We start from the raw sequence: 12,652 nt of genomic DNA, 5'->3' as shown, positions 1-12,652 counted from the left end.
CATGGCTGCCCTGCCCAGTCCCATTCCCCGCCAGGCCCTAGCCTTCTGCCACTTAAAAAAAAGCCCCGCACTCACCGGAAGCAGCAGAGGCTCTGGAGTCTCCTAGAAGAGCCCTCCCATGCAGCCCCCACTCCCAGATCGCCCCCCCTCACCTGGCCTTGCCCCAATGGGCCCCCCTGCCTGGCCCCAGCAGTCCGGGAATGAAAACAAACAAGCAAACAAAAAAAACACACTCATCAGCAGTAGCAGTGGCAGTGGGGGCTCTGGGGCCATGTGGCAGAGCCTCCTTGCACAGCCCCCACTCCCTGATCTCTCCCCTTGCCCAGCCCCGCCCCGCCCCCAATGGCTGCCCCACCCGGCTCTAGCATCCTGACAATTTAAAAAAAAAAAGCCCCACACTCACTGGCTCTGGCAGCAGTGATCAGGACCTCGGGGGGGGGGGATCAGGGAGCGGAGGCCCCAGAGCCCCCACAGTCCCTGCTGCAGCTGGTGAGTACAGAGCTTTTTCTTTCTTTTTTTTTTTTTAAAGTGCTGTGAGGCTGGGGCCAGGCAGGAGATAGGGCTGGGCAGGGCAGCCATGGGGAGAACCTGCAGGCGCCCAGCTGTGCCTGCCTTTCCCCAGCCTATCCATATCTCCAAATCAATTCAGAGGCTTCATATTCAATTTGGACCTTTTAATGGATCTCCGATTCGATTTGGAGATTCAAATTTGGAGATTCGTCTTCTGCATCGAGCCAAATTTCCTCTAAATTGAATTGGCGACTGAAGCTTCGTACATCCCTAGTATCTGGACCCTTGAATCCAACATAGTTGAGGAGGTGCCAGTGCTTAAAATGAGGGTGTCTCCAGGGGGTCTTCTATGTGTCTTTCTGAAGATGGTGTTCATGATGACAATAGCATGCTCCATGCATTTGCTCAGGAAAAGGATGTCATTGGAGTTGGGTTTCCCTACTTGTTCCTTCCCAATGATGCCACTCCAGAGTTTCAGGTCATGTCCAACTCTGCCATTGAAGTCACAAAGGAGATTGATCTTGTCCTCCTTGCATGTTAGTCAGTACCTGGTCAAAATTGGAATAAAACTGTTCTTTAACAGCATCGTCAGCATCAAGCATTGGAGTATATGCACTGATGACAGTGGTGTGCCCGTTGTTGCTGAGCTTATGGCAGAGGATAATAAAATACTCATTAATGCCCACAGGGAGCTCCATAAGTTGACTGACCAGCTGATTCTTAATGGCAAAGCCAATGCTTTGAATGCATCTGTCCTGGGCCGGTTTCTCCTTCCAGAAGAAAATGTAGCTTCCACCTGCATCTCTCAGCAGATCCTCATCTGCAGAATCTTGTCTCACTCAGAACTACAGTGTCAATGTTGTATCTAACTAGTTCTACGAGAGACAAAGGTAGTTATTTCTGGTCATTCATTCTCAAGGTGTGAACATGACATGTTGTGAAAATCATTTTCATCTTATGATGTTTTTGACCATAGAGAGAGTGACCCCACTTGATGCAGTTTTCCAACCAGGAGCAGATAAGACAGTCTAGATTTAGGGCACCTTTTCTATCCCCTTCCCCATGTGGGGTGAGCAGAGGGGTTCCTGAACAGGACTGCTCAGTCATGGTAGCAGCTGCCGAATTGCACCCCTGTCTCATCCCAGGTTCAAGACAATCATCAGGCTGTCACCACCTGCATGCAGATTTGTGGCTGGAGATTGCCAGATTCACTAGTTTTGTCTCCAAAAAACCTTTCATCACCACAGGGTTTTTGGGGGTTGGTACAGAAGAGTATGTTGTTTCCTGTGGTAGAAACCTGCCTGTGACTTTGTTTGACAGCTGTTGAGATCCTGACATCTTCTGACTGATCTGCCACTGAGAACTTGAGGTTTGGACTGTAGTTTACCTGGAACCTCCCCTCAGGCCTTTTCATCATGGGTGCTCCTACCAGGAGCGAGAGACTGGGCGACATAGCTCTGTGGGTCATTAGGATACACAGGTCTCTCCACCACAACAAGGTCTCAGTCCATGAAGAGGATCTGATGTCAGGTGGCTGCAGTATTAATATGTCAACCTCCCTCCCAGAAGAAAGACTTGTTCCTGGTCATTGCAAGCTAGATAGATAGGTTTTGTGTTGTTGAGTGGTTGTTCTCAGGGGAAAAGCAGACTGAAGAAGTAGTGGACATTTTTGCATTCTCATGGTGTTTATTAAAGCGTTGTTATGGGATGCTCTGTACTTTTTGTAATTTGACAAATAAATAGGAAAAAGTTGGAAGACCATCCAAGGCTGATCATTTTGAATTTCTAAGATTACAGATTAAGTGAATGTCTGAATATAGAAGTAAATCAATGATCCATTAAACTTGAATGCAAATGTGAAAATATCTCTCCACTCACTGATTTATAGTCTTCCCAGATGTTCATAGTAGAGAGATTTCCTCTTTTTTCCTTGAATGCAAAGGGCCAAATTCTGCTCTTTCATACCAGTGGATGTCAGAATATCCGTGGAGTTGTACTGGCTATATTCTAAATGAATGAGAACAAAATTTCTCCCTCGGACTTGGTTCTGCACTCACCTGCAACTTTCATTAACTTCAGTGAGAGTTGTATCCATGTATTTGACTAACAGATTGAGCACTATTCAATCAAGATTTTTCCATAGGAAAACCAGTTCTGATATATTCAGTGCTGTCCAGCTAGAGCAGGGGTGGACAAAATATGGCCCACAGGCCATAGCCTACCAGCCAGTTGATTCTGTCTGGCCCATGGATAAGTTTTGGGTAGATGTATATCATGTTTGTTATCATGTTAATAATTTGTTATTTTGATTAAGTGTGGCAACGACATGAAGAATGCAGAACCGATGCTTGCCTTTCTGACTGCTATGCCTGCACTTGTCCACCAGAGGGCAGCAGGGCTCAAAGCTTTCCCCTTGCCCTTGCCCACAGGAGGGCAGGAGCACTCTGGGTATGGCCTGCAGCAGCCATGTGCAGTGGCAGAGAGAGCAGTGGTATGAGTCAAGGGGCCTTTTGTACATGGGCAGAATTAGCAAAGCAGCCCAAAAATGTCCCACAGGGAAATGTGTTGCAACCCTGTCTGGTCCCCTCCCCAAGCTCCCATGAGCACTGTGGACAGTAGGTGGGCACAGACTGCTCTTCTGTGGAGCCAGTGACAACAGGACGCTGCTCCGCACCATCTGCCCCTGACCCCGCTATTTGTCTTGTGCCCATGTGGATTTGCTGCTTTCAGGGAGTCCACGATGACTGCACTGTGCTCTAGGTGGGTACGGCCATGGCATAGCCCAACACCGCCTGGTCTCAGTGTGCAGCGGGGTGTGAAGTGTGCCCTGCACCAAGTCGATAGCAGTGCAGCCAGAGAGGAAGGTGCAGGGGCGATGGGCAGGACCTGACACCGGGCACCGCCACAGCACAGGGAGGACACAGTTTCATGGAGACTGTAGCAACATGGTTGTGTGTTGTGACTTGGGAACTGTTTTATGGAAATATTTATGAAAATATAATATTTGGAAAATTGTGTGGTAATTTGGGAACTTTTCTGGGAATGTGTGGAAATGTGAGTTTTGTGTGTGAAAAACTGGTCATATTGCTTGGTAATTTGGAAACTTTTTTCTGGAATTGTGTGTGGAAATGTGATGTGCAGAAAACTGATTATGGCACTAGTAGTATAAAGTTTATACTGTAAATGCCATAATTTTTAAGTATAGCTGTTGTTAAACACTATTAATTTTATATGTGCAGCCCCCAAAACTCATTAAGTGGCCCTCCAGCCCAAATAATTACCTACCCTGAGCTAGAGGATTACTCTCACCCATGTTACCAGGTTTCTGTATTTTCTGTGAGAAAAGGAAAAGACCGACATAGACATCAACCATTTGTTCAAAAGCAATTTCCTGAAGAGCTTAGAAGAGAGCAAGACAATTTAGTGGACTCAGTAAAGTTGCTATAAATAATACTTGGATTGCCTCAAGCAAATGCTTTTACATACACACACGTGTTTTATTTACATTAAATGGTGGATCAGGGAGAGCCCAATCCCAGGCTCCCCCTGCACCAGCAAGAAGCAAGTTCCTGCAGCTGGGAGCCCCCTTAGCTGACATGGCTCCCAGTCACAGGGGTGTATGATGCACCCCCACAGCTGGGAGCCAGCATCAGCTAGGACCTCCCAGCCTCGGGTGCACATGGGTCCCCACAGGTGGGAGCTCCAATCAGCTGCACAAGCACAGGCTACATGTGCAAATTAAAGCTGGATAGAAACCAGCTATTCCATTATTACACATTTTCCAGCAATAACTGTATAGGTGGTGGGACCTTTTTAACGTGACATTGTTAATTTGCATGTGTAGTCAGTCTAAATTAATTGTGCTATTAACCAGGTAATTGCATAATGCACCTGTCTTGTAGAGAGGAGGTCTGCATGTGACTCAGTACCTTTGATTTACTTCCAAGAAGTATTTTAACTATGATATAGCAACAATAAAAAGAACTACTTATTTATTTTAATTGAATTGAATTGATGACTTGGGAGTTTCTTTTAAAAAAATAAGCCAAGACAACCAACACCTCTGTAAAGGTCAGTCATCTTATCAGACTTTCAGACGCCAAATTCTCCCAGTTCTGTGCCTCGTCCATTCTGAGGATAACTGTGGGTTTTAGAATTAATTCATCGTTTATCATTGCCTTAATTACAGTAAGATTTGTGTTTGGGGTGTAACATAGCAGAGACTAGGACTACAGTTCACCAGCAGTCACAGTCCTGGGGGTGGAAATTTGCACCTTCCTCTAATAATCTTTCCTGACTGATGTGTCAAGTAGTGCTGACACATTCAGCAGGGGACCACTTCTAGCTCTTCTTCTGGTGGAGTCAAGGTCATGGCAGAACAGGGCTGTTTAGGGAGACGTTGGTGTTGTTTTTTTAAAAAAAATGGGAGTAGATTGTGGAAAATGCCAGAAGAGCCTGAGGAGAAATGAGAAAAGAAAATCCACATTGGTATGAGTGTTTGTTCAAAATCTATCAAAATTGTAAAGATGTGTATATGGCAATAATACTGATATTAAACAGAACTGGGAACTTGTAGAGAAATAATTTCTATCCACCTCCCCCATGCATTTCAAATAGGTTCAGGTCTGATTTAATATCTTAGCCGTCATCACGACACAAATGTGCATTTGACTGTAATTAATAATGTCCACATTTTTAGAATGGTGACTAAATGTATCATGAGGTTAAGCTGCTACTGCATACAGCATAAGAAAATGAAGCCTTGCACAAGACCCTTTGTAAGGACTTTGACATTTTGATGTTATGATATTAGAAACCTCGTATAAGGTTAAAACTACATTGTACTCCTAACTTGTGTCTTAAGAAAAATTTTAGCACTATGTTGTGACTTTCTTCTGTCTCAGGTGCAAGGCGAAATTTAAGAAATGACTTACTGGTGGCAGCTGATTCAATCACCAATACCATGTCTTCTCTGGTAAAAGAGCTAAACTCAGGTGAGTGACACTTAAGGGCATGAGCACAATACAGTAATCTTCCATGCATGTAAAAAAGTGGGAAGATAAATCAGAGTGTAGTTCTGGATATTTTTTCTGTTTAATGGAAATTAAAAATGAAAAATAGTAATGAAAAGAGCATTGCAATTTTCAAAGCTATAAACATTCAGGTGCAATTAAATATTAGGAAACCTGTTTAGTATAATAGCATTTTTGGTGCATATGTAAATTGTGCTATATAGCATGCCTATAATTAGTAGCATGCGTGCTAAGACAAATAAAGGCTGCATTGTGCTGTTCCACCACAAAAAAAAAATCTGCTTAATTTCTGTAATTAGAAATACATCATATAGTATGCTTCAGGCAACAGTGACACAACATCTGACTTATTCACATTTATGGAAATATTTGAATTCTGAATTAGAGAAGCTGACACTTGTTTAGAGAAACAGGTTAGTGGACTTGGTTCTTGTAAAAATTGAATGTAGTTGTAATCACCTTTGTGTTTCCCAGAAGTGGGCAGTGAGACTGAGAGTAATGTCGATTCTGAATTTGGACGGACACATTTTGATGATCTTGTTCCATCACCAACTTCTGAAAAAGCTTTCCTTGCACAAATCAATGCTCGGAAGCCAGGATACATTCATAGTGCAGCTGCCACAGGATCTATTCGCAGTGACATGTGGGTAGTTTCTCTATTTGTTTTTTTAACTACATTTTGTATAGAAATTATGTAAATAATATGCATGCAATCTTTTCTTTCACTCCTCTTCTCATAGTATAATTTAAATACAGGAGGCTCTATATATGTAAAATGAGCTTGGTAGGCTAAAGAAGTCAAGGCGATCCAGATTTGGTACTCTGGATTCCAAACTGAAATTCTCATGAACCCAAGATCAGAAGCAAGTTTACTAGATTTTGACTAGGGATTCAAAAATGAAGCCTTTTTACTTGTGAATATTTAGCATAGAAAAGATGGCAGATTTTAATGACCAAAGTTGAGCTAGCTGAAGAATGACAATTCTGCCTGATAATTTTTAAAGTTCTGAAATTTGTTTTCAGTTTCTACTGGAATTAAAATAAAACCCTTGGAAATTTCTGCACAACAAAATTGTATCAACATGTCCATTTGGGGAATCCTAAAATGTTCTTGTGTGTGCGGGACTTGAGGAAACTGTTGCATCAAAACCTTAACTAAAATAGTTTTGCCAAATATTTCAGTGTCAACAAAAGTGTCTATTTAATTGAAAAACTTAGGACTAGATCCAAATGTAGGGTCTGATGCAAAGCACAAGGAATTCAGGGGTATCTTTCTAATGACTCCACTGAGCTTAGAATCAGGTCCAAAAACCTAGTTTTACTCTTAAGGAAGTTGAGAATCTTTGCTTTGTTGATTTGAATGGGATTGTATCCTGAATTCAACCTTAGTGGGCAATGCCCTTTTGTTTGTTTCATGGATACTGAATCACTGAAGAGGCAGGATTTGTGGGAAGGCTGCAAGGACAAAACAATTTGAAGACCTGGTGTACGGATTAAGGACATAACATCCACTTACTTCTCAGATTTTACTAAAGGATTTCCACAGAAGTTCTGGTATCACAATGTCATCATCTTAGGAGACTATTTATTGCCTTTAGGGTTACAGAAGATGGAGATTCCTATGTTAGAGCAGATGATGAGAACTATGAAAATGACTCTGTTCGTCAGCTGGAGAATGAGCTCAAGATGGAAGAATATCTGAAACAAAAACTTCAGGATGAAGCCTACCAGGTAAGAGAAGGAAACGCTTCTCCATACTGCTACAGTACGCCTCCTACTGTTTACTGTCGGTTAAAAATAAGAATGTCTTGTATTAACCCAGTATCTGTAATCACTGGTCTTTTCCTCTGCTTGGCTCTGTGATGCAGTTTCTTTTCAGGAGCTGTGAAGCTGTGACATTCAGATTCCAAGAAGGTGGGGTTCTCCAGACCCTCACACACAGTCTTTGTAAATACACAGCAAGAGCTTATCAATCAACATGCTTAAGGCTGACTTATTAACACTCACAAGGCCATTAGCTGGTCCACTGTAGTTCTAATGACCATATTGTCTATTCCTACCAACCTGTTCCAACAGTTCTTTAACAGGCAACATTGCATGTAATGCTGAGGTTTCTTCAATAATATAAAGCACTTATGATGGTCTCTCTGTGTTATGGGACTGAAGTCTCTTGTGCCAATTCTTTTAAATGGAATGTATGTGTCAGAATCTAGGTTGAAAAGCAAGATACATGAATGGCTCACATAATATCTCAAAAGTCTAAATGCTCAGCAGGAGAAATAAGGACCTGATGTTGAGGATTCAACACATCCACATGCTCTGAATGTTAGCAAAGAGCACTTGAAGCTTCAAGAACCTAAGAAAGACCAACTGATGGAAAAACTCAAAGCACCCTATCTAGTTAATGGTCTCCATTTTTGCATGGAACAACAGATCATCCCCTATATTATATTAATCTTCCTCTGGTTATCTGGATACAAATATATTAAAATAAGAGTTTCAAAAGTCCATAGACTTGCATCAAGGGTGCCCTCAATGCTGAGTTTGAGGTAGCCACCATCATTTTAACATAACTCTATCATACAAGACTATGGTAGCTTCTAGAAAGTTATGGTCACTTTTACAAGAGATGGCTTCTTGAAAGCCATATCACTGTGATGATCTCTGAGGCTTCAATGACATTTCATCAGCAGCATCATTGCTATGCAATATCCCTGTAAAGCAGTAATGGGCAGGATCTCAACATTGTGTCACTGTTCTTATCCAGGATCAATAGCAAATGCTGTTAAGCTTACACTAAGTAAATGAGATGCAACTGCTAAAACAGAACAGGGAAAGCAATGATTTTATTACTTGGCAGGTAAACCTTAATGGTAACATCTGTCAAGCATTATCATCACAGACTCAGTTGCAGGATTGGAACCAGTATAGCAATACTTCAGCAACCCTTACATGAGTAGACTCAGTAATTACAGTAGGATTACTCATAACAATACCCATTGCATGATATTAAATGTGCTTGTATGTTGCAAATCTAGGACCATTAGGGTACGATGTATATATTTCAACAATTTGTTTCAGTATTGTTCTAGCTTCAGCCACAACAGATTTTTTTTCTGTTTTCTTTTCCCAATACCCTAGAAAGACATGGGTGAAATCCATTTGCCACTGAATTCAACAGAAAACTTCCAGTGACTTCAGTACAGCTAAGTTTTTATCCAAGGGGTACTCTTCCCAACATCATATTGCAGGCACTTTAGCTTGCTTCCACTGAGCACAAAACGAAAGAGAAAAGATTTAAAACAGTTAAACTGAGTGAAAAGACAGCTGACCTGTTGATTAGCTCCAAAAAGCCCTAAGCAGACACTGTCCTATCTGCCTTTGTCCTGTGTCTGCCTTACACAGACACCTCTCAGCATTAGCTAGCATACAACATTCTGGCTATGGTCCGTGCTGTGGGACAGAGGAGGGAGGGATTCCCTGCTTGAGCAGCCTGTGGTGAGTCGAGGATGGGGCAGGGGGAAGCCAGGCTAACCCTGCCGTGCCTGCAAGTCTCTGCTGGAGCTCCAGCTAAGGAGCAGAGGGGCAGAGCCAGCTCTGGTGTGGAGGTGAGAGCCCTGCCCAGGACTGCAAAGCATCTGGGATGCTGGGGAGCTCTGGTTTAAGTTAAACCAGGAAGGGGTCTGGGACAGACTTTGCATAAACTGGTTTGACCCAAATCAGTTAAGTCTGATACTACATTCAACCAGGTTTATTTCAAATCAGTTTCAGACATTTTCAAACTTGTTTATGTACCCTAAATGGCTGTTCTGTTACAGGTTTAAACCAGTTTCTCATCACTTTAAACGGGTTTATGTGTAACGTCTGTCCCTAGCCCATGTACCCAAGAGGTGGCATTAGTGCTAATACGAGTAAGAATTATTAGGAGGACTGAAAGTTAGCCAGGTCATGACCTCTATGAAAATTGTGCTATGGTTTTGGCTCTTTCCCTGTGCTTTTGGCTTAACTCTTGGTATTTTATGCTTTCCATCTGATATCACAAACTAGCCTATAACGGCAAAAATGTATACATTGTTTTATCTTAATTTAGGAAAGTGAGAAAAAATGGTAAAAATGGAAACTTTTTTTCCAAGTATTCTAGTGGCTGCTTGAATGTGTTCACTTTGGATCCAGTCACTGGAACTGCAAATGAGCCTTTCTTCATCATATTTATCCATATTTCCCATTCAGCTAAATCTAAAACAACTGATGGTTGTACAGCTATTGTCATAATACAATTGTTGACTGAAATAATCTTATAGAAAGAAAACCATTAAGTTTACAATGTTCATTGTTGATTGAAGAAAGATTTCAATGGTAGCATTCTACTGCACGTGAAAACAGAACTTATAGACAAACATGTAGATGTCTCGTTGCATGAGAGATGACTGCAAAAACCCCAGTGTGACTTTACCATCAAACACAATTTTTTCAAAGAAAACTCTGAGCCACTAGGTTCCGAGTGACACCAGACTGTTGACAAAGAAGCTGCTTTTCTGCTTTGTGGCAGCAACAGAAAGACATGATACATGAGAGAGTAACTAGGAACCCCAAGAGAGTCTTCTATTTCAGTTTCCTCAGGAGCATGTAGCAAACACACAGTTGTACAAGGAAGAATGCATTTAGAGCACAAATCTAAATGCTAACAGTGCTTATTGGCTTATGTTTAGCAGCTGTGGTGCTGTTTTTGTTTCATGCTGTATGTATTCCTTCACTTTATTTACTTTGTTCATTATTTCGTCTTTTTATTTCTGTTCTCATGCATGACTTGCTTTGGAATAATACACTGGCTTAGCTGCTCACTGGCTTAATGGGTCATCTTCTTGTTTTATACCCTTTGTTATCTACAGGTCAGTCTTCAAGGTTGAGTGCAATATTCTTCTATCACTCTCTTCTCAAGTAAGTATTATCTTAATAGAGAAGAATTTTCTCATCAAGCCCTGGTAACATGTATTTTACATACACTGAGTCATCTGCATGTGTGACAGTGCTGTTTCTTCCCTTTCTTATGCCCAGGAATCTAAAACATAAGTTCTGTCTAAGTCATATCTAATGATCAGGGATCCTGGTTTTCTCTGATTAAAAAAAACAAAAAAACAAAACCAAATTTTCAGTTTTAAAAAAGTAACCTAAAATCCACATTTTTCTTTAATTAAAATGAAACACCGCTAATAAATACATAAATAAATACATGCACATATATATGTGGTGCTTCATTTTAACCATGGAAAATGTGGATTTGGGGTTACTTTTTTAACTGAAAATTGGGGATTTTTTTATCAGAGAAAACCAGGATCTCTGCTGCTCAGTCAGTAAGGGCTCCTGTCAGAGCTCTGTGTGAGCACTGAGCATTATGAGCTCACCAGCAGATTGGGGCAGGGCCTGGCTGGAGCCACTACATTTGCCCAGCTCCAAAGCCCAAGGGCTGAACACTGCCACTATTCACCCCACCCCTTACTCCCTGAAGTTAACAGCAAGGGAAAGGAGGGAATGTGAACAGCAGTGGCAGCACTTGCCCACTGGACTCCAAAGCTACATGAAAGCGGAGACTGCAGCCAGACCTACACCAAGAGCTCAAGTGTAGCACAGCTAAAATAGAGTGCAGCCATGCTGCTGCATCCCTTCTGGATCTGCCCCTGGAGCCATCCAAAAGCTTAGTCAAAGTCCTGAAGATCATCTCCACACCCTCTCTTTTATCTTACCCCCATATTCTATTAAGCAGGAAGCTTAGAAAAGTGGGCTTCTTAAGAGCCAGTGATGATGCATAAATTACCCAGCAGACAGGAAGGAGGCTTTAGTGATTAGGGCACTAGCCTGGGACTCAGGAGACCCAGCTCTGCCTTCGGTTTCCTGATAGACTTTAGGTGAGTCACTCAGGATGTGTCTATGTGATGGCAGCAACATGACCCAATATGGGCATTCCTCAGTAAACCCAAGCCCCCCTCTTGTTCTGCCTACCTGCTGCAAGCTCATAAATGAGCTAGTGAGTTTTCTCCAAGGTTGTCCTCAGCACCCACTCACAAACTATAGATAGAGGTCTTGGACATGTCCCTACATACAGGGGCATGCATTTGCCCTGGCACAAATAACAGTGGCATATATTTGTACTGTTGCTTTGTGCCCCAGGGCATGCCTCTGCTCACTTGCTCTGGCACACACCAAAGTGCCCTGGGTGGGGGTGGTGGGAGACTGGGAGCCTTCCAGGGCAGTGGCAGCACTGATCTGGCTGCATGGAGGCTGGACAGCAACCAGAGCATGGCTCTAGATGGCTAGGCTCCATTTACGGTGGCACACACTGCTGCCATATGCACTGCACCACTTTTTTTTGTGGTGGAGATCCTGGTGTCAAGTTTTGACACTGCACTGCAAATTAGCAATGCAGCAAACAGTTGCACATGTGCCGCTTGCAGTTTGTGGTGCCTCAAACGGCTTTGAGATGCTCAAACTGCATGTGCACTCTCATCTAGACATGCCCCTGTAAAGCAAACATAGGAGGATTCCCTGGAGTGTCTTCACTGTGATATTGCCAAGTTTGGAGTGTACAAAATGGAGCAAGTGCTAAAGTGTGCTCATGATCTTCCTTGCTAGGGCATATTGCCACCATCGTGTAGACATATGTGGCAGGGCATTTGGGGTGCCTGCCCCTTTAAGAGGGCAAGGAGCCTGTGAAGCCACTGACAGGTGTGGGCCAAGGCTAATTGAGAATCAGCTGACCCAGGTAGCCAGCAGGTGAGACTAAGCCTGATAGACAGTCACCTGACTCACGAGGAGGGCTGGGCTTAGAGCAGGTATAAGCCTAGGCCCTGAGAGAAGCCTGGCAGTACCATCTTGGAGCCTGCTCAGCTCCTCAGCAGGGTGGCTGCAGCTCCAGAAAGTCATCATGAAGGGTAATACCTAAAGCAGTCTGGAGGTTTGGGGAGGAACTAAGGGGAGGTTCCCAGGGACCCAGGAAGGGGTCTGGAGCCCAGATGGAGGGGCTGAGAGTGAGGGATCCAAGAGCCTATTGAGAGGCTGAAAGTATGGGATCAGAGAGAGTCCAGAAACCCCAGAGGAGGGGCTAAGTGGAAGAG

The 12,652-nt window shown here is 43.0% G+C and overlaps 1 protein-coding gene across 21 annotated transcripts in view; it reads left to right on the top strand.

The window, feature by feature from the left end:
* The window catches only part of DTNA (dystrobrevin alpha), a 395,888-nt gene that overhangs the window by 369,150 nt on the left and 14,086 nt on the right, over positions 1–12,652 (top strand). For 16 of the 21 annotated variants that reach the window (XM_059724115.1, XM_059724128.1, XM_059724116.1 and 13 more), the window contains 3 exons: positions 5,415–5,504; positions 6,018–6,186; positions 7,142–7,274. In XM_059724115.1, the coding sequence (XP_059580098.1) occupies positions 5,415–5,504; positions 6,018–6,186; positions 7,142–7,274 (392 nt within the window). The other 5 variants (XM_059724120.1, XM_059724133.1, XM_059724134.1 and 2 more) reach the window with 3 other exon arrangements.

The sequence above is a fragment of the Alligator mississippiensis genome, chromosome 3, assembly GCF_030867095.1.
Source record: "Alligator mississippiensis isolate rAllMis1 chromosome 3, rAllMis1, whole genome shotgun sequence".
Classification (NCBI taxonomy): Eukaryota; Metazoa; Chordata; order Crocodylia; family Alligatoridae; genus Alligator; species Alligator mississippiensis.
The sequence above is the reverse complement of the archived record's forward strand: the minus strand, read 5'-3'. Positions and strand labels throughout refer to the sequence as shown.